The following is a 23,171-nucleotide window of genomic DNA, read 5'->3' as shown; positions in this document are numbered from 1 at the left end:
TTGTACGCTCAGTTCACAGTAGGGTTCGCGCTTCTCTGAGAATCTAATGCCTATGCTGATCCAACAGGAGGTGGAGCTCAGGTGGTAACGTGAGCGATGGGGAGCGGCTGTAAACACAGGTGAAGCTTTGCTCACCAGCCTGCCGCTCACCTCCTGCTGTACCTAACAGGCCATGGACTGGTACCGGCCCATGGCCGGGGGTTGGGGATCCTTGCTAATGAGGGTTTTCAAATTCAGTTCTATGATGCTCAGAGAGTTCTTGGGAGGGACATCCTTCAACTAGGACAGCCTTGCTTTGTTTTAAATATTGAACATTTCATGTTTAAAAAAGTAACGTGACAATTTAACAATACATACATGTTGAAAAGTACTATTTTGAGGTATCTAAATCTTGTCCTTTTGTAGAAAGAGCTTTGAATTTGGAACCTGGAGATTGAGTGCATACATTTTCTCATTTGAATCAAGGGGAGGCTGGACTTGATGGTGTCTAAAGTCCCTTCTGACTTTAATGTGCTAAACCTTTAATTACCTCTTGAACCATCTGAATTCTTGGATCTCCTGGGTTCTCTGTTAATTACCGTTTCACTCAGACTTTCCTATTTGTGATCTCTTCATCTCTGTGTAAGTTGCACTGTACTTTTACTCCTGGCAATGGCAGAGGAGGTACCACCAGGCCAACTGTCTCACAGGTAACGATGATAAGCCACAAAGAATATAAAAACCAACAATGTGAAGGCACACTTAAGGTTAACCAAAAGCAGGTACGTTTCTATTAATAGGTACTCATTAATATATAAAACAGATATGATTGTAGGAAGTAATCCACGCATGAGATAATGGATAGGATGTGCGAATGTACTTTGCACACTGTAAATGTTGTACAAGTTAAGAGAACACTGCCATCATTTCATATTTTTAGGCTAATATTTAAAGTACTCTGTCATCTGGTTCTACCTAGTTCTCTCACTTTCTGTCCAAGTAGGCCCAGTGAACACACAGCTCCTGTCAAATGAGGGTCTTCTTTGTTCTCAAACCCAATATGCCAGCTCCTGCCTCATATCTTTGTTCAAAACAACTTGTGTTTTTGGAATGTTCTCCTCCCCTTCATCCCTACCCAGTGTTCACTCTGCGGAAACACCTCCTCCACGAAGCCTTCCCTGATCTGTCAACTGCTATCCTCCTGAACACATACAGCTCATAGGGCACGGACAGCAAAACTGTTCTGTGCCATCAGTGTATTGTTTTGAACGGGTTGGTTTAACTTTTTTACTCCTACCTAATTTCTATAAGAGCATACGTTTTCTCTTTTCTTCCTGGATGTGCTGTAGTCATTTCAGAACTTGATCAATGAATAAAAAAGGATTGGAAATTAGCCATATGTTCATGAAAAAGATCGTAAGGCTGGTTCACTAAGCCCACTGCCACCCAAACAAACCAAGCTATTATCTAGTTTAACACAGACTAATTTCTTTATGTTTATTTTTAATCCTCAACTCGGTCACTGCCTACTGTTTCTCTGAATGTGCTCTTATTGGTTTAAATACATTCCTTTCTCCATCCCCTATTCATCTTCTGAGCAGAGTACTACCAATCACAAACACTAAAGTACTTACATAATATCTCAATCAGCATCACTTTATATATGTTATTTCTCAACCTCATAATAACCTGCAAGTTAAGTGTCATTGTCCCCATTTTACAGATGAGGTCCAGAGACATTAAAGTCCAGATTCAGAAAGTGGCTCAGTTAGGCCTGGTACACAGGCCTTGCTTGGTTGCAACATCCGTGCTCTCCTGACAGGCTCTCAAACTATACCCCTACTGTCAATGGAGAAGGGAGTATTCTCTTGGACCCATGATTCTCAAAGTGTGGTCTCAGGACCACTGGGGTTCCCCAAGTCTCTTTCAGAGAGTCCATGAGAGCCTTTCTTTCCACCTACACATCTGTGTGAGATCAGATTTTCTTCGTACACTTCAACCAAAACAACAATCGTGACAGATTGAATACAGAAGCACATACCAGAATCTAGTTTTTTCTGCTAAGATAGACGTTAAAGATATTTGCAAAAACCTAAACAACATCCCTCTTTTTTGTTTGGAAAAATACAGTTTTCTTAAAATACGTTAATTATGTTAATATGCACTGATTATACTGTTGTCATTTTAAAATACTCAAATTCTTGGGATTAATTTCTAATATGCTATATATTGGTAGAAATAACCCACATAAGCAAAAGTTTTTTGGAGTACACAGTAATCTTTCAGAGTGAAAAGGGGACCTGAAACCCAAAATTTGAGGACTCCAGCTTTAGAGAAGCACGGAAACTTTCAGATAAATGAATCTATGTATGCAAAACTTGCTACAAGTAAATTTAAACAATATTCCTTGATAGATAAAAATTGTAACAGTTACTTCTGCCTTCTGTGATGATAGAGTAAGGGAACGGAACTGCATTTCACTACATTGTCTTTGATGTGACTTTTTCTTCCCGGGTCTGAAGCTTCTAATGGGGTAAGGACCCTGTACCCCTACTCCTGTATTACTTTCCACTGACCATTATTTACAAAGTGTTTCAATGTGCACCCCTTGAAAAATTGCACCAACCCACTTAATTGGAACTACCAGCTGAAGTGAAGGAAACAAAAATTGTTGACTATCTGAAGTGACACTCAAGGAGACTGAGGGTCTCGGTATCAGTTCTGTCTAGGACAATTAAGCAGACTACAGCTTTACGGCAAAATTACCTTATCTGCTGTGTTCATTTTTTAGCCACTCAATCCCTTAAGCCACTTGGTGGGGCTGAATATTATCTAGTGATCACATATACATAGCACATCTGTGGGGAAATTAGTATGAGATGCTACACGATGCTTCTGTATTCTGACCTTAGAGATAATCCAACACCATGTGCAGTGTCATCATGGCTACAGTTTTGCCTTTAGAGCCAAAGGACCATGGCCCACAAGGTCTAGACATATAGCCATAGATGTAAGTTGGAGAGAAAAATTAAAAAGAGCTCTTTTGGACTCAATAATCAGGTGATCACCTTGGAAAATAGGAAGCGAATAAGTCAACTGTTCAACTGGATGTTTTAATTTATGTCTTTGGTTGTGGAAAATAAGCAGAAGAAGTATCTGGATGATTGATGAATTTTTTTCCCCTTTACCTATTTTATTAAAATGTCTTATTGGCAGGAAAAGGAACACAGGAAGAGCAGGTCTAGTCATAGCTCTGATTCTCACTCATTCTATCACCTTGGGTAAGTTATTTTATGTCTCTGGGCCTTTTTTTTCTTTTTCTTTTTTTTTAACTTATAAAAATCAAAGAGAAGGGCTTCCCTGGTGGCGCAATGGTTAAGAATCCGTCTGCCAATGCAAGGGACATGGGTTCAAGCCCTGGTCCAGGAAGATCTCACATGCTGTGGAGCAGCTAAGCCAGTGCGCCACAACTACTGAGCCTATGCTCTAGAGCCTGCAAGCCACAACTACTGAGCCCTCGCCCCACAACTGCTGAAGCCCGCATGTCTAGAGCCTGTGCTCCACAACAAGAGAAGCCACTGCAATGAGAAGCCCACGCACCGCAACCAAGAGTAGCTCCCGCCCACCACAGCTACAGAAAGCCCACACGCAGCAACGAAGACCCAATACAGCCAAAAATAAAAATAAATTTTAAAAAATCAATGAGTTGGCCCCAGTAGATCCTTCCAGCTCAAACATTATAGGATTCTATGAACAACAGCCTGTTCACCGCTCAAATATTATATTCCCTATTTCCTCATGGTGAAGATGATTTTACTCTCTTAACACCCGTTACATATAGGAGAAATTGAACAAAAGGCATTAAATATCAGGTTCCTTTAGTTCATGCTTCATTATTCTAAATGATGTTACTCTATCGGTCTATTTGTGCAAAATGAAGTGACTATACAGACATAATGAGGTGGAAAGATGAATAATTATCAAGCGAATTAAATCCATTTTATACTTCCTTTTCCTTTTTTCAAAGATAATTACTTTAGCACCCTCCTACTTTGTCTATGTACAGTGGCCATAATGCTTGATGTGACAGCAAGCTGCTAGCTTTCATGGGAAGCAGGAACACCTTTGCTTGCATGTAATTTAATCTTAGGATTCACTCTACCGCTTGAAAACAGCCTAGCACGAGAGCAATGGTTCTTACACTGTGGACTCCAGCCAAGCTGCATAAACATGACCAGGGAACTTAACAGAAATACAAATTCTCAGGTCCCACCCTAGTTCTACAGAATCAGAACTTCTGGGGATTGAACGCAGTATTCTGTATTTTAATAAAATTTTCAGATTACTCTAAAGCACACTGAAGTTTGAGAACCTCTAGCATGAAGGAACAGGCATAGCATTTGGAATCTAGCTCTATATAACCATGTAACTTCAATCAGTAACATTTTCTCTTTGGGAATCAATTTCCTTATCTATAAAATGGCTAAGTGTAGGAATGGCTCGGGAGTGTCTTACTCATTCTAACTCCAAAATATATGTGAAGCCTCCATTTATTCTCCTTCTTTGAGTCCTAGCCACCAACCTCTCTCACCTGGTTGGCTTCTTGACCGGTTGTCCTGCTTTTACTCTTGGTTCCCTATAATCTAATCATCACAAAACAGCCAGAGTGGTCTTTTAAAAGCATGAATGTGATTGAGTCATTCCCCTGCTTAAAATCCTCCACTGGTTTCCCGTTATGATCAGAATAAATCCCAAACTCTGCGGCTGGCTTACAAGATACTGCATCATCTGTCACCCTCCTATGTTTCCAAACCTTTTGCCCTTTCTCACTATGACTAAGTTACCCTAGCTTCCTTGATACATCTCACAATGCAGTGTTAATTGCAATGTTAAGTAGTCTCCTGTCTCAGGGCCTTTGTACTTCCTTACCTTCTGCCTGGAATGTACCACTCCTTGAAAGCCTGGCTCTTTTGCATCCTTTAGGTTTCAGCTCCAAAGTCAAATCTCAGACAAGTCTTCCCTGACTACCTTATCTTATGAAGCCTTTCTTCTGCTCCTAGTTATTTGCTATCATATCATCCTACTCATTTTCTTCACAACTCTTACCACGCTATGAAATTTTCTAGTTCATTTATTTGCTTAATAGTAAATTGCCCATCAATTTCTAGTAAAAGACAAGCTCCTTGAAGGCACGGATTTGTCTTCCAACCCTAAGTGCCCAACATTGCCTGCCATATGGTAGGCAATAAAAATTTCTTTTGAACAAATTAATAATATATTAAAGTCAATTTAGAAAATGTCAATCTTTAAGTAACAAAGATCTGTAGTATTTTAACCCTGAATATATAACAGATCTATTTTTAGGAAGTTTTTTATGCTGAAAAATACCTGAAAGAGCAGATTAAAATTAGACCACACAGACAAGTATAGGTCATGGCAAAATAAATTGGGAAAATGGAGATGGGTAAAAATGTTTTATGTCTGAACTAGTTTCAGTTCTTCCCATATCCCAACCACAAGTAGCACATGCTAACCTAAAGACACAGCCACAGTGGAAACACACCAACCAGGAACAGGGGCTTCTATCGTCCTGACACAGGGAACGTAGGAGCAATGGAACCATGCCCAGCAGGCCTTTGGAGGAAGGTGAAAGGGTTTTAGGGCAGGATCAGAAAAATTGCCAATTTGTCAGGCCAGAACAGAAGTGAGCACACCTGTCCGTGGTTGTTGAAGTGAAGAGGTGATGAATGGGATGCAGCAACTTGGAACCAAAAAGGAGAAGCAGGTTTCTAAGCTGAAACCCATGGTTTATAATCCCTGAGCACAGCACATCTTAATGTTGTGAGAAATTTTCTTGTTAACAAAGACAGAACGTTCATGGATAACTGACTGGGGCTACTTTCTCCCCTTTTGTGAAATATGTGGTGACTTTAATGCTAATAACTTATTTAACTTGGAGATCTAGGCAGCTGGATATCAGAAACGCAGCATTGGACAAACCCACTAGACACCAGAAAAAATATATAAAAAGAAAGAAAAAAAATGACAGCCAAGCACTTTTGTATAACTAAGCTCTCCTGTGACAATGAAAACAATTAGATAGTTTCTGTGTCAACTAGCTGATATGCTAGTTGAGGATAAACAAAAGAATAAACATAGATGCAAAAGCCCAGCACCATGAAAGTCAACTTATTAGACAAGCTTCTAACACCTAGGGTGGTTGACAACTAAGGAAAAAGCTGAGTTATCTTCAGAAAGTAGGCAAATTTCATTCTGCTTTTTTTTCCATGTGTGGATGCAGACAACTTCCTTTAAAAGGGAAACACCGTTAGGACCTGATTTTCATCTCCAGGCAGGATCCCTGAAAAAACCTTTCACTATACAAGGCTGGAGGCCAGTGACAAGGTTGATTTTCCAGAACAGTAACACTGGACTCTTCTATTTCTCGTGCAGGAAACCTTTGACCTACTAGAAAGCACTATGTCAACTCCTGGTAACAGACTATTTCACACCTTTTTAACATAGTGAAACAGATATTTCACTTCAAAGAAAATCATGAAAGTGAAAAATGACTTCAATCAATTATTCGAGCAACACAAGTAACACTTAGGAACCACCGCCACTGGATGGAAATATCTACCCAACTAATTAAAAAAAAAAAATTGGTCATTTACCTGAATATTTTCAGGTTGTTCCTACCTGATACAGGAGAAATAATTATTACACTGGAGAGAAAAATGTACCCTAAACACTTAAAAAAGACAGCAAGTGCATCTCACTGAACAAATCTGTAACCTTCAGTCTTATGTTTTTCCAGCCAATGAACTGTGATGTCTTTTGCTTTTCAACCAATCAAATAAGGTATCAACCATGACAGTTTATGAAAGAGCAAAGATCAAGCATCAAGTCTGTCATCTGGCATGAGTAGAGTTGGTCCTTTATTGTTGAAGGAAGATGGGTGATTAAAAAAGAGTGCAAATGTATTCAAACAACTGGTGCTGAAGTCATCATGTGAAGCACTTGGTAAAATCATGTGTGTTCTTCCACCAACTGGCCAATGTCAGAAGTAGGAGTCCAAAATGCTGAGGATCAGATGGGGGAGGTTGCTGAAGGCTAGCTGATATTCAAAATCTCCGCCCAGTTTCTAATCATGCTTCTAAAAAACATTACATGATTACTGAACAAAATTCTTTCCCCATATCTTAAAACCAAAACGCTTTGGAAGAAGAATTGATGAAATAAATACACTTTCGTGGTATTAGTTACTGCAAGAAATAGGAAGGTTTAAAGCCTTTGCTACAACTTGCCCCTGCCTAAAGAACTGCTCTCATCCTTTTAATATACACTGTTGTTTATTTAAGCCATTCTTGAATACTTATCGATCTATAATATTTATTTTCAATACCCCAGACAGATGGGATTCAGGCATGTTCCAATTTAGGAGAACTCAATTTGCTTTCAAAATGCCTATCCGATGAAATCCCTTTCTGGATTTCAAATCAATACCCTAACAGGGTTTCCAAGATAGGCTCAATTGATGACCACTTGCTAGAGGTTTTACATTTATATTATGTTTGGATCAATGCCGATGATTCGATTGGAATAGGAGCAGCTGCGCAGAAGAAGTCTTTGGGGTGAGAGAGATTTGTCATGCTTCACTCTGGTAAGAACTAAATTTGGACAATGTGCATTTTGAAATGTTCATAGTACCATATTAAATCACTACCAAACAGGAGCAATTACAAAGGATTAACACGAATGAAATTCGAATGAAGAAAAGCAGAGAGCAAAAAAAAAAAAACAAAACAGGAGCAGGAATAACAAAACGTTTCCTGTGTCAGTTTTACAGCTTGATGGCAGGAGAGAAAATAGGTCCTTTGCAAGTGTGTTCACACTAATTTCTATCCCCCAAACGTATCAGCCTATATCTTCCATCCCTGCCCCCCATCCTCACTCTCCCCACCCAGAATCACCCAGGGCATGCTAATTAATCAGCAAACCAAGGGTTTTACACGATCCTATTTCGAACAATCCTTCTGAAAAAACCTGAATGCAAACCCCCCAGCTTATAATGTTAATACCAGGAAGGTCAACAAATGATAAACTGGAATCACAGTCTTACCAAAGAAAGTCAGCTGTCCCCTTGCTATGTTTTTCCCTCTTGAATTTTCAGCCACACATTCGTACCAACCAGCGTCCTCCTGCTGAAAGTTGGGGATTTCAAGAATTCCATTTGACTTGTGTCTTCTGGCTTTCCTTGCTATCGGCTTTCCATCAGCTCTTCTCCAGATAATAGTTGGTACTGGACTGATAGCAAGAAAAAATGGCAGTGAATCAAGTTAGAGAGACTGTTTCTTTTATTTGAAGCCATGCTGCTTACAATCCCTTCCTTCTTGCTTCTAAACATTATTAGCTCGCACTAGACAGTGCTCCCCAAATGTCATTTATTCACATATCACTATTACGATTTTAGTGATATCCACATCTCCAGTATTATTATATACTTAGTGTTTTCCTTAAAATCAAATAACCTTTCTTAACCTTAAATAAGTTAATCTATATCGTATGCAATATTACCAATGAAATAAAAACAGATTTTTATATGCTCGTTCTATTTTTTCTAGTGCATCTGTTTCTTTTAAAATCATAAATATGAAAATAAAAATGTCCATGCACAAATGTGGAGAATTAAAGATGCCTTCCACTAAGATGAGGTCCAGGCCCCTCTCTCCTTGAAACTGGTGGGTTCTTTGGCTACCTGGATTACTGAAATAAGGCAGAAGTGATGTGTCAGTTTCAAGGCTCAGGGGATAAGAAACTGGCAGCTTCTACTTGCTGCCTGTTGGGACACTCTCTGTGGAACCTTATCAACTTGTAGCAGTCCATTAGGAGGGTGGTTTCAGGAAACTTTACTTAAGTAGTGAGATAAGGAAAGAAACAATCTGTGGGGTCTTTAAGTACTCTCAAGACATCTATCATCCTCCAGCTGAAACTCTTAGGACGCATCTTAAATTGCAAGGGCATCACTGAATCTGCAAATCAATGGTTTAGTGAGCTAACCACAGCTTTTAAGATTGCGGCTTCCTAGCAGGGGATACAATTGTTACATATTTATTTTTTACAAAAACACACACAGACAAGTAATTACACTAAAGACTTGCTAATCTTCTCTGAAAAACCTGAGATGGTATTTAAAAAATTAGATCCATCAACTCCACTATACTTGTTTTAGAGGAATTTAAGTTCATTAGGCAGACACTAAATGGAAAGGCAGAAAGGGCTCTATCAAAAGTACATTATGGGTGTCTTTACATGTGATGAGATAGACACTTAATACGTGCCTTTACAAATAACTGTACTTAGAGATAGTCTCTCTGCTCTTAAGCGGGCCATGATGATGTGTTTCCGCAGCTGGATGTGCATACCCAAACATTTCTGTGTAGATTGGAGAAGCCCAATTTGGGTCCTTTGTTTTCATTCTAGTGCCATTCAAGCAGCGTGAATAGTGTGTAATTCATACCCCCTTTGAAGTGGGAACAACATAAATTTTGCTGTCTTCCTCCACAGAAGATTTTTCAAGGTGTCACCTTGCAGAGTTCACCAAACACATTTCTAGCCTATCCAGTTACCTTCTCTCATCTTTTCTTTGAATTAAGTTTCCTAATATATATATAAAAATATATATTTATATACAATAAAAAACAGGACCATCTTCTACTGTTTGGCAATCTGCTTTTAGTCTCTTAGTAATAAACCATGGGCATTTTCTAGGCTTCACATGTTGTTTTACAACTTGACTTTTAATGTTGGTACAGTGTTCAATCCTACAGCAATGTCATAATTTTTTTAACGGGGTAAGTTTTCAGGACATAGGAAATGATCACTGTATTTTTCAGCACCAAAGTAAAGATACTACTGCAGCGTGTACTGCCATGACTTGAAAACAGGAAAACCAAAAGAATCCTTCCTTTAGAGCTAAAAATAAAATTGAAAAAAAAAAAGGAACAGCTTTCTTCCATGGTTGCTGTAAAACACAAAATCATGTGAATATAGATTACATGCTGACACAGGGGGTGAGTAAAAGTTAGTGTTGCTGCCTTAGCCAACATTTGGGTACAGGAAAAGGATAAGGAGTTAGCAGTGAGTTAGCCAGATAGGTGGGGTTGGGCATAGAGATTCACGTGCATCATTAAAGTACACAGATGACCAAAAATTCTTATTTCAGATGACAGTTTTTATCACTGATACCAAACCTTTCTTGCAGGGTTACTGGCAAAATCTTAACTGATCTGCTTTTCATCTCCCTTATGCCCTCTGACAGATACTGTAACGGAAACTCTAACTGGTTCCCAAGTGGGCTTATCTAAGAAGACTCCACAGATTGAATAATAAAATTGTGAATAATTTTCAGATGACTCTGTAAAGTAAAGACTCTCTTAGAGAATATCAGGTCTTACCAATCTCTATCCAAAGCAGAAGGAAATCGAAATCTAAAGTAGAAAGAAGATGCTACTGCTTACATGTGGAATCTAAAATATGACACAAATGAACTTATCTATGAAACAGAAACAGACTCACAGACATAGAGAACAGTCTTGTGGTTGACAAGGGGGAGGGAGGTGGGAAGGGATAGATTGGGAGCTTGGGATTAGCAGATGCAAAGCAGTACATAGAGAATGGATAAACAATAAGCTCCTACTGCATAGCATAGGGAGCTATATCCGATATGCTGTAATAAACCATAATGGAAAAGAATATGAAAAAGAATATATATATGTATGTATAATTGACTCACTTTGCTGTACAGCAGAAATTAACACAATACTGTAAATCAACTATACTGCAATAAAATAAAATTTTCAGAATAGTAGAAAGAAGAGACGGGCAATTTAAAAGGAAATACAAGTTTGATGCATATTCCATAAACTGGGACCTGAATGAAAGTCCACATTTTTCCAAACAGTCAACTTCACTGTACCTCAAATGAAGGCCATTGTTTTCCTGTCATTCTGGGTTACATGTACATTACAGGTCATTGTAATAAAACAAAGCACTTTTTCAGAACTGCCCATTCTCCTCTCCTTTGTGGCCATGTCCATTGTGGTAGCCTAATCCCTCTCCACGACACATCCCCTCTCCATGATGAGAGGGCGAAATCAAAGATGCGCACGCAGAATCACAGCGAGAGAGGCTTGGCTTGCTTTTCAGTAACTTCAGAAACCATCACGGTGAACAGTGCAAAGAAAATTCTACACTTGCCCAAGCTGGAGGGAGGACAAGGGAGAAGAGAAACCAGGACTTACTTTCCTAACGCAAAGCATTCCAGCTTCACTGTTGTTCCTTTTGCAGTCGGGACCGTTTCCGGGAACTGCACTTCTATTTTTGGCTCATATTCACCCATCACCCCTGTGAATAAACAAAGGAGCTAAGTCTTGGAGATTCTTTTAAAACATACACAAGTGTTTTTCTGTTAACGTAGGATGCTCCTACACATCACTGTGTGTGCAATTAATTCCTTCCTTCAAAAACGGCTCCTATCTCTTAACAGCCGTGAATCATGGCTTCTCTCCCAGTTACTGCTACAGAAAAATTTGTATCACAGCACCACACCATCTGCCTAGGAGTAAATTCTCCATGCATACCCCACTGCTTCTTGAAAATACTTTTTTAAAAAAGTAGTCATGGGGCTTCCCTGGTGGCGCAGTGGTTGAGAGTCCGCCTGCCGATGCAGGGGACACGGGTTCGTGCCCCGGTCCGGGAAGCTCCCACATGCCGCGGAGCGGCTGGGCCCGTGAGCCATGGCCGCTGAGCCTGCGCATCCGGAGCCTGTGCTCCGCAACGGGAGAGGCCACAACAGTGAGAGGCCCACATACCGCAAAAAAAAAAAAAAATAGTCATGGAAGAAAAAGAGGAAGGGGTATAAAGTCCTAGTCACCAGGAATATATTATTTTTGTGGAAATGTACTACAGAAAATTTAAAATACATTCAAATAATATGTTCATGCTTTATTGTGTCTCTATAAAGACAATTTCTGAGTAATCAATTTATCACCACAAATTACTTTTCTTTCACTTTTGAAGGTCAATCTGAATTAGTCATAAATTGGTATATGCAAGGTAACACAAAATTCTTATATTTTTAATATATTCTGAAACAATGACAAAAGAACAATAGGAAGTAACCACTGAAAACAACCTTTAAGTTATACCCACCTTGCCAATGGCAGCAATGGCAGGCTTACCTTGAAGGTCATATTCTCCCACTTTCCCATATCCTGGAAAGTTACTGTACAATTACAGCCAAGGCAGCAGAGCCTAACAAATTAAGTCCACGCTTTATAACTAAATGCTTATGAATGATTTCTTATCAATACATTCTTGACACTGTCTACCACTACTAATTGTTTTAATATTTCTATTCAATTTCTAGTCATCTCCTGTGGTCTCTGGGTCAACTGTGCCAATATAAAGTTTAAAATTATCTAGCTTACTAAAACATGATAGGATCCTCCGTTTCATCTCTTCTTTAGGCTTCCCACAGTTAGAGGGAAAAGAGACTGAAGGATTCAGATGGAAAGGTTAAAAGTAAGGAACAGAGGGGGACAGGTACAATGCCTAAGAGAAACAGTTCCATTCATTTTGCAGAGGTGACCCTCTTTATCTGCAGCTTCACGGTTTGGGAAGCAGCAATGGGATTTCCTCAATGTGTAAAAAAGACATCAACCCCAGGTAACAGATGATGCATTAGTCTAGCTAGGTTTGCTGTGACATATGTCATCAAAAGCGCAGAGTTGAACATACTTGTTCGTTTTTATCCTTTCATAGACTGACAGGGAGGAATGGATTTGGAAGACACCTTTGAGTTAATTTGGTTCAGTATTCTTCATCTTGGCATTCATGGATGCATACTTTTCTGCAGAAAGGACCCTTACCTAGCAACCCATACTAGAAAGGACCTTAACCCCCACAAAATGAAAACCACAGTTCTAGTCTGTCCCTGCCTTTCACAAGCAAGTCTGTAATCTCAAAGGGCTTAAACTGTTTGTCTTTAGCCCCACAACAGACTAGTGTTCAAGGTTGCAACTCTGGTCCCTGAGTCCTCATCTCAATCTTTTACTATGGCCTCTGGCCACTGCAGGAGTAATACTCCAAAACTAAATTCCAATACACGAAATCCATGCTTGACACGTTCAGATACAAAACCATTCCCCCCTTTCTGGTCAGTCTCTGAGTCCTCTTGCACTTACGCTGGGTTTGCCTTCCCTTGAGCATGTGCCCTCACCGCAGGACCATAAAGAGACAGTGCTTGCTAACGCCCGCATTCGCACACTTCTGCTCAACTTGCTAACAAACAACCCATACAGCTGACTCACCATCCCATAAATATCAGTAGTATGACTCGGAGCTCAGGAACAAGTTAACACCTCTGAGTGCTGTGTGTGCGGCTGTGTACCCCGAGAGCAGTGTTAATTAGAAAAACAACTGCCTTGAGAGAAAGAGGTCTTTGGTCCTCCCGGGAAATCAAGACAAACTACATTGTGGCGTATTGTGAGTGGAAGGGAGATGAAATGATAAGGTTAAAATACGGAGGGTCAAGATTGTCTCAGCCATGATCAGGTTTTCCCCCTACTCCCTCATTCTATCAACACTACATATCAACCTGGTTTCTGTAATCCAACTATGAAAGATCCATCAAGGATCAAAAATGTCTCACACATCCTTGTCCTGAGCAACCAAAATCGCACTGCTCAGTGTCCCAGGTCCCCTCAGCTATTATCTCCTCAACCTAAAATCCCACCTATTACGGCCCCGACTCAAAATCCCTTCCTCCAGCCTCCTGTACCCCTTTCCTTAGTACGCCCTACACTCTGTAGCCCACAGCAGTCTTTAAATGACCAGAAAGTATCAAATCTCTTTTGCTTCAGTTCTCACTGTTTCCCATGACTTACTGTAAAAAACATGTAATGATTTTGTAAATTGACTGAGTCGTGCAACCATCAGCATAATCCAGTTTTAGAACATTTTCATCACCCCAAAAAGACCCCTCATGCCTGTTGACAGTTAATCCCAGAACCAATCCCAGCCCCCGGCAACCACTAACCTGCTTTCTATGTCTATAGATTTGCCTTTTCTGGACATTACCTATAAATGAAATCATACAATGTGTGGTCTTTTGCATTCGGCTGCTTTCTTTCTTTCTTTTTTTTACTGCCCTAGATGCCAGGAATACAACTGGGAGTGTAAGGGAGGAAAAACTATTTCTCTACCTTTCTAAAATTCTTTTGGCTTATTTATTAATTTAGACATTAACAGGAGAAAAAACAAATTAATTTTGTACATATGGGAGCCTCACACAGGCATGAGAGGGTCAAAGACAGGCGGGCAGTTAAAGCCTATAGGCCATCCTGAGCTAAGGAGGAGGGGGCAGGGATATGGGTCTTCAAAGGGAAGGAAGACAACTCACAGAAATATGGGAAAAGCAAATGTTTGGTAAACAAAGTTTGTTATGCCATGCAGAGACAATAGGATAGAGTTAGGAATTTGAATAAACAGGTCCACTGAGCTCTCCCCAGTCTACCACATCTAGGCCATACTCTTTGTAGTTATCTCTGGTAATAGCTCTCTTTCTGGACCCGGCCCTCTATCTAAATCCTTTTTTTAAAAAAAATTAATTTATTTTTTATACAGCAGGTTCTAGTTTATTAGTTATCTATTTTTATACATATTAGCATATATATGTCAATCCCAGTCTCCCAGTTCATCCCACCACCACCACCCCCGCCGCTTTCCCCCATGGTGTCTGTACATTTGTTCTCTACATCTGTGTCTCTATTTCTGCCTTGCAAACTGGTTCACCTGTACAATTTTTCTACATTCCACATATACGTGTTAATATACGATATTTGTTTTTCTCTTTCTGACTTACTTCACTCTGTATAAGTCTCTAGGTCCATCCACGTCTCTACAAATGACCCAATTTTGTTTCTTTTTATGGCTGAGTAATATTCCATTATATATATGTACTGCATCTTCTGTCGATGGGCATTTAGGTTGCTTCCATGATCTGGCTATCGTAAACAGTGCTGCAATGAACACTGGGGAGCATGTGTCTTTTTGAATTCTGGTTTTCTCTGGGTATATGCCCAGGAGTGGGATTGCTGGGTCATAGCCATGTTCTTCTTAACTGCCATCTTGTCTTGCCTACCAGTTGGCTCCTCACTGAACAATTTTTTAAAGAACATCTCTTTCAAATTTCTGAAATATTTTGTTTATTTGTGACTTCTGCCTTCATCACAATGTATCCTTCTCATGTTTAGTTCATGTGTTTAGTTCTGTCTTCCATCCAGATTGTAAACCCCATGATGTCAAGTAATATGTCCGTCTTTTTTATGCTTGCTTTTATCTTTGTCTCTGCACTTAATAGGTGCTCAGTAAAACAGTGCCATGAAACATTTTACAAATAAACTTCTGGGCGCTCTCGAATAACACTGCTGTTTTCTATCATCTTTACAGCTATTTATACATTTGTCATCTCTTCTGTTGTACTTTTACTTCTTTGAGGAATGGAAGTACTTCTGATTTTTTTCTGTTCCTCACAAATCTTAGCTCAGTACAAGGCATGTGGAAAAAACTGTGATACGTAGGAATTTGTGAAAGGGAGGAAAAGATGTAGAAATGTGGCTCTTTATACTGGGACACATAATAGCCATTAATTCAAACATGGAAGTCTTCCCAGGCATGGAAGTTGTTTTTAAGTATTATCATGTCTCTTGTCCAAGTTCACTCACTTCAGATCATGTTTCTCTAAAATGAGCTGTGTAGGCTGTTTATGTGGTCACGTGGAGTGATTTCTGGGTGGACACACAGTGATCTGTATTTATGGCTATAGGAACCAAGTAACAGAGTTATCAGTAATGGTGAAGATTGAATGGTATTTATGGCAGTAGTTATAGAACATAAAGATAGGGATCAGAGATGAAATGGCATGCATTTCACTGCTCTTTAAAGAATTTTTATTGTATGTAAAGACTGTCCTAGGATTTAAGTCATAAAAAAATGAAGGAAGCCATTTTCTTCAACAACATTATGAACATTTTTTGGAACACCTGTGAAGCGTTCCATTTAATTTGATTACATCTGGCACAGGCTACATTTTTATTTGACTATTTCTTTCATTTCAACTATTTTGGCCTTTTTCTACATTAAATTTAAAAACCTGTTGCCTTTTTTTATTTTTTAAGAAACAAAAGGCCCCTTAAAAGAGGAGCGCATTTTTCAAGTCATTCCTCTGACCACCTGTACACTTTTGAACATAATTGGTCTATAGCTGCTCTGGTGATTTACATAACAATTAGGCAAAAAGGGTGAGGCCATTGATGGAACTGCTCCAGAATCCTTTTTCCATCTTCAAACTATTTATGAAGTTGGGAAGATATCAAGGCCTAGGTATGTCTACACAACCAAGGTACAGCTAAAGTAAAAGTGCATACAATATTGTCAGGATCAACCAGGATTTATAATCTCAGCAATATTTCCTTTCTCCTGACTGAAATATATATGTATTGCCTATAGAGAAGACTCTTGCTTTCAATTCTAAATAGAGATACCTATATCTATAATTTTAAACATAAGGTGAAAAAAGTCTTAATTCATTAAAATGCATTGTCAATGTTTTCTATTCATTGAAGTGAGAGCACCGGCTGCTACAATAGTGAAAGTTATATCACTTAAAATTTCATACATCAAAGTCTTCAGGAGTCAGGGGCTCAGGTGTATTCACATTCCACTGAATTCAATAAATATTGATTTAACACCAACTATAGCAATGGGGTTACGATGTGCATACCACAGACCTGATCATTATCTGCATGACATTTGTACTTAACCTTTTCCAGTGCCTTGCATAGTGATGTGGCGTATGCACAGAACAATTAATTGTTTATGGAATAACTGAGTTTATTTCCTAAAGAAGACATGCTACAAATTTCTAGGTGTTTTTTCCAAAACCAGTGTTCCTAAACTTTAAATCGCCTGGAGGGCTTGAGTTTCAATTAGTAAGTTGAGATGGAGCCTGAGAATGTGCATTTCTCACAAGTTCCCAGGTGATGCTGATGCTTCTGGTCCAGGGAATGTACTTTAAGAACTTCTGTAGCAACCATGAGGTGTTGAGCCAAAGCAAGAAGTTGCACGGAAAAGTAACATACATCATGGGCTAGTCATTGGGAGATGACTAGTAACGCAGGGTCGCACCAGTCACAACGCCAATCAAGAGCCTGGATCCTGCAGACGACCTTGTGGCAATGATTATCTCCCTTTCAAAGTCTGAAAAATTATTAAGGCTGATGCTAATGTCTGTAAGAACTAGAATGTGACAGAATAACTGCCAAATTATAGAATATAAAAGAGAAATCAGCCACACACCACTCGTGTTTAACTACAATTTGCAGACAGACTGTCTTGGCAGAAGGAGGCCAGTTTGCAGAATTTTGTGCCATAAGATTTTGCCAACACCTGCCTTAGCTGGAATCTGCGGTTGTAAATTAAACCACAGAAGGGACTTTTACCAACTTCTACAGAGTGGGATTTTCTACTGAAGAAAAACTGCAAAAATTGTCCTATGAAAAGTTCCCACATGGCCTTTCTTGAGGAATGAATCATATGATATATATTCCATTTATCTAAAAATATTTGGAAATATCTGATTAGTCATACACATTTCTTTGGCTGAGTTCACTATTTTACTCTTTTAAGAAAGGTTTGTTTTGCCCTGTGTTGAAGGAGACATTGTAGGATCTAGGGGACTGTCCATGGAATCTCCACCACTACCCAGCCCATAATCAGTGAATTCCCATTCGAGGCAATAATTGTGCAAATAAGAACTTCCCCAGTGCTGGAAAAGAGGAATAAGACACCTGAGGGGTATATGTCACTTACACTTGGGGTTTTAATGTAACTTCAGAAGCCTGTGGGAGGTGAAAACAAACCCCATTATTTGACCTCAATCAAACCTACATCTCTTTCCTTCCTTCTCAATAGTTAAAGTACAGAGATAACCTGAACTATTCCAGAAAGGTGTCTCCTATGAATGTAGAGTAACTATTTATCCATGCTTGCCTGGGACAGTCCTGGTTTACAACAAGTCCTGAAGTACTTTGCTAATAGTTTCCAGTTTGGGCAATTAATCATAAAGCCACCATCTTTTAGGTGAAAGAAAGCTGACTCTTGTCTTTTTTTGGCGAAGTACTTTTGTATTGATCCTACTAAAAAGTTCTTCATATTGTGAGCTAAACAACTCTCTCTCCCTCTAATTTTTTATGTCTTTCTTATGTATGTATGTATGTATTTATTTTTGGCTGCATCGGTTCTTAGTTGCAGCACGCAGGATCTTTGTTGAGGCATGAGGGATCTTTCGTTGCTGCACGTGGGCTCCTCTCTAGTTGTGGCATGAGGGTTTTCTCTTCTCTAGTTGTGGCACACAGGCTCCAGGGCGCATGGGCTCTGTAGCTATGGTGTGCAGGTTCCAAAGCACGTGGGCTCTGTAGTTTGTGGTACGCAGGCTCTCTAGTCGAGGCGCATGAGCTCAGTAGTTGTGGCATGGGCTTAGTTGCCCCGTGGCATGTGGGATCTTAGTTCCCTGACCAGGGATCAAACCCGCATCACCTGCATTGGAAGGTGGATTCTTCACCACTGGACCACCAGGGAAGTCCCTCTCCCCCTAATTTGTACATGGTGGTCCTAGTTCAAGTCTTTGGAGCCACAAAGAACAAGTCTTGATGGACAGTCTTAAAATATTTAAAGATATTATCCTGTTGTCAGAGATTGGCAAAGTTATTTTTTGCATAGACACAGATAGCAAGGATTTTATTTAGGTTTTGTGAGTCATGCAGTCTCTGATTCAACTCTGCCACTGTAGCTGGAAAGCATCCAGAGACAATATGCAAACAAATAAGCATGGCTACATTCCAATAGAATTTTATTTACAAAAACAGTGGTGGGTTATATGTGGCCCATAAACTAAGGGTTGGCTAAATCCTGGCTTAGAAGAAATGGGGAAGATAGCAAAGTATGAGAGAGTCAACAGCATCAACAAACTATAGAACTCACAAGATTTCAGCAAGCTTGCCAAATGCTGAATCACTTACAAGTAAAATAGAGAATGTAATTAAAAATAAGATATCATTTACAATAGCAATAAAAATTACAGAGAATCTAGCAGTTAGCTAAGAATACTCAACATTTTTATGGAAAAAAATGTTTAACCTTGTTTAGAAAAGCAGGCCACAGGCAAGAATGGCCTCCAGGAGGAAATTTGCCAGCTCCTGGTTTAAACAAATACTGTATCCACTGCCTGGAATTCTTATCCTCCCTGTTAGATTGGCGAACTCTTTACGGAAGCTTGAGCTGATTCCCAAGACCATGCCAGGCTTCCTTACACACAAACCTTGATTGTTTGCATAATCTCACTGAACCTTCACTGCTCCTTGGTAGCTCTTACCACAACTGAAGCTTAAATAATCCTGCTTTAATTCTCCATCCTCCCCAGTCTGGCTCCACTCCTGCCTCAGGTTGTAATTAGGCTCCTAAGCTAGACTATTATCTATGAGGACATAGAAGACTTTTGTATCCCTAGTGACAAGTATACAACAAGCAATCAATGAACATTTCTTGCTTAAATGCATGATCAAATGAATGCCCAAGTCATCTGTATTCTAGGCTGGACACCTCTCCTGTCCTCTTTCATTTCAAATCCCTCCATCTGTAAATGTGTTTCCTGGAACTCAATTCAATAATTCCAATAAGGATGAAACTTTAGACCTTTCATTAATTTGGAGTTCTCTAAAACTGCAGGCTCCCAGGGGCTCTGATCACATCTTTTTATTTTACAGTGTACTATACACAACAGGTACCTAATAGATGCTTCCTAACTGAATAGTGAAATGACCATCTAAGACCTTTTAGCTCCCATGGACCTGAAATGAATCTGACTATGATAGAGGTCTAAAGCTGACTGACAAGTTCCTAAGCTTGTCAAGGTTTCAAAATATCCAGATCATTGAGACACTATTAAATCAGATTAGCAATGGCAGTTTAGCAAAATATCTCACATCCTTTAGTCATTCAGATGCTCTTCTCATAAAACAAGTTTTATGCCCACAGATCCTCAAATGTGAGGTTGTCAGAGAATTAAATGAAAGACATGATCGCTGTGACAAAGCCACACAAAAGTTGCAATCAGAAGTGAGAGTAAAATAAAGCAACGTGTTTTGGGACAAACCCTAGATCTTAGGTAATGTAAAATTATGTGCAAGTCAAGGGCACATCTCTGCCTGTTGCCAGGCAGAAGTTTCACCCTTGCCAGTCTAAAGGCTAAATCATCAAAAAAAGGTTTTAGATCAAGTTTACAATCAAAAAGAGATCCTCTTAATGCCTAGGTTTTTAATCTGACGGCTAGGTTAATTAAATGGCCTACAATTGAAGCTGATCTATTCAAGAAGGCCCATTGTGGTTGTTAATGCTCACTTGAGGATCTAACCCAATTTGGGGCAATATTAGGAAAGTTTACTATGAACAGATGGAAGTATCATAATGAAGAATACATTACACTCCATCGATAATCCAGAATATTCTAGAATATTCTAGCTTTCTCTTTTCTATTTTTTTAGTCTTTGGTCTTTAATTTGGAATATTGAAGGGAATGTAGTCTTCTGAGCCACTAGGAAATCCAATGGCCACAGAGGTTAAGGTTCACAAAATGACCCGTGATAGCCTGAAAGAGTGAATGTACCTAGTTTTGCATTCAGATAGGATTGGTTGTTAGCACTAAGAAGAAATCTGATCCAATGAACAGGATCTGTGTGGTGAGTTGTATTTGACATTATGTGGCCTGTGCAAATGCCGACACTGGAGTAAAGTAAGGTAGAGAATTGTGACTGGCAACTCAGAAAACAACTAGAAGGGCCCTTAGATATAACTTATTATAAATCACTCATTTTTATAGCTAAGAAAACTGAGGACCAAGCAAATGGCATGATTTGTCTCACATGAGTTAGTGGTAGATCTGGGACTACACCTCAGAATCTTATGACTTTTTATTTCTTCTTGACTTTTAGTGCTACCCTTCTTTTACTGCATCCTAGGTGGCGCCACAGCAAACAAGACAAAGCTGGATGGCACCGATGATGGACACTCTCGATCCTATGTTCAGCACGTCCGTTTCTGTCCCACCTTAGACTGCTCTGAAACTCTAGGCTGCTAGGGTTATCAGGTGGTCTCTCGTCCACTAGGTTAAAATTTGATTTATGTTGAGAAGATTAAATGCTTCAATGCTGACCTTGTTCAATGTTTTCATGGCTAAATAAAACTAGGCTTGGGGAAATGGGTCAGGACTTAGAAAAATATGGTCAGTTATTTTGTTATATTGAGAATACAAATTTTTAATAATTTAAATTTACAATGAAGTATAATAAACATTCAGAAAATTATCTTACATTTTAACTTCCAAAGACAATATATATAGTGAATATAAATACATGTATATTTATACACACACATCCTACATATATATGCTTATCAATGTATAAAAATATGGGGATGGAGGAAGGAAAGAGAGACAGAGAGAGGCAGAATGTGAATTCTAAGATAGGATAAATCCTTTGTTTCCTGTTCCCTAGTAGCTCTTCTATTGAGAGTTCTAATTAGCAGTAATATTCAAAAATATTTAACAACCAACGTGCAAAGCAAAGAACCATCAGACACACACTGGCTGTAAACTGCTCAACATTTGTCTTGGTTCTAATAAGCAAAATAAGGAACTGCCCAACCAATACCCAGCCAGTCTCAAGGAAAACACAGAAAAAAGGCAAAGGCCACACAATAATTTTTCATGCTCAGTTACATACCTGTTTACGTAAAGTACATAAACAACCTCACAGACCTGATCTCATTTTCCCAAGACTGTCCTAATTTTTGCTAATTTTTTTTATCTTTAGCCATTTTAGAGCAAGTCAGGGGTAATAACTAAAGACAGAAAAAGTAGCCATTATGATTATCATCTAAATCTACGATTTCTCTCCTGGTTATGCTCCATGGGTGGTCCATTACCTTTGTTTATGGAAATATAGGTACAATTCTTTGAAATCTGTGGAGGAAGCAAACAATGGAGCAAGCTTATCATCAATAACCAGCAACTGGGTTAATACTGATCCTTGGACTACTTTAGTATCTGTGCTAAAAATAATTATGATATATTTTTCTCAATTAAATCTTTTTCTTTCACGGTACCAATGCAACTGGTGCACTTTCCCACATAATGAGTCTTATTATCATTTCAAAGCAGATTTGAAAATACCCAGATAAGGGACTTCGCTGGTGGTCCAGTGGTTAAGACTCCGCACTTCCACTGCAGTGGGCGCGGGTTCGATCCCTGGTTGGGGAACTAAGACCCCACATGCCGTGCAGTGTGGGAAAAAAACCTAGATAAATAAATATTAACTCTAATGTAAAATTCTCTCACATTTGTCCAGCTCTCAGTTTTATAGTACTTCCTCGTGATGAACACTACAAATAACATACAGTTTTTAGGAGAATTCCCAAAATAAAATTTGCAAAATCATAATGTAAATACGTAAATCCAGAGGCCAAAAAATCTTTTCTGAACCTCAGTTAAATAGCATGGTAACTGGAGACTAAGAATTTGATCCCACTGCTGTCCTGACTTACTTCTCTGGTCCTTAGTTCCCTTCTTTCTCGAAGAATAAAGGTGTAAAATTGGGTGATCTCTAAGTGCCTTCTAGATCCGATAAAATGTGAATATCCCTTTCACCAAACATTTTTCTAAAACAAAAAGAAAATCTCTAATCACTGAAGAAAAATGAGAAAACACAGAGAAGCAGAAAGAAAATAAGAACGGAACATTTTACCACTAAAAGTTAACTGCTTTAAAGTTTAACGCTGTTAGCATTTTGGAGGGTAGGATTCCAGCTTTCTCTGTCATTTTCCACATACATTTTACAAAACAAGGATAACAGTATCCATTCACTCTGTAATCTGTTTTTTAAAAATATAATTTGTGGAGCATATCTTAGGTAGGGAAGTTATTGATGTACAAAACAGTACTGCTGTGCTGTCACTGTTCAAAGCAGTTTACCTATAATTTCACACACGGAGTAAGCCTCTGAGGTAGGTACTGCTGT

At 39.1% G+C, this 23,171-nt stretch overlaps 1 protein-coding gene across 1 annotated transcript in view; it reads right to left on the bottom strand.

Moving 5' to 3' along the window:
* The window catches only part of CNTN4 (contactin 4), a 324,243-nt gene that overhangs the window by 164,564 nt on the left and 136,508 nt on the right, over positions 1–23,171 (bottom strand). Inside the window, exons 5-6 of the mRNA XM_022572532.3 lie at positions 11,283–11,385; positions 8,102–8,286 (exon numbers count right to left, since the gene is read on the bottom strand). Of these exons, the coding sequence (XP_022428240.2) occupies positions 8,102–8,286; positions 11,283–11,385 (288 nt within the window). The remainder of the gene's footprint in view (positions 1–8,101; positions 8,287–11,282; positions 11,386–23,171) is intronic.

Source organism: Delphinapterus leucas, chromosome 10 (genome assembly GCF_059928025.1).
Source record: "Delphinapterus leucas isolate spDelLeu-1000000601 "Yukka" chromosome 10, BTC_Dleu_Yukka2, whole genome shotgun sequence".
NCBI classification, from domain to species: Eukaryota; Metazoa; Chordata; class Mammalia; order Artiodactyla; family Monodontidae; genus Delphinapterus; species Delphinapterus leucas.
This window is presented reverse-complemented; position numbering and strand designations above follow the sequence as displayed.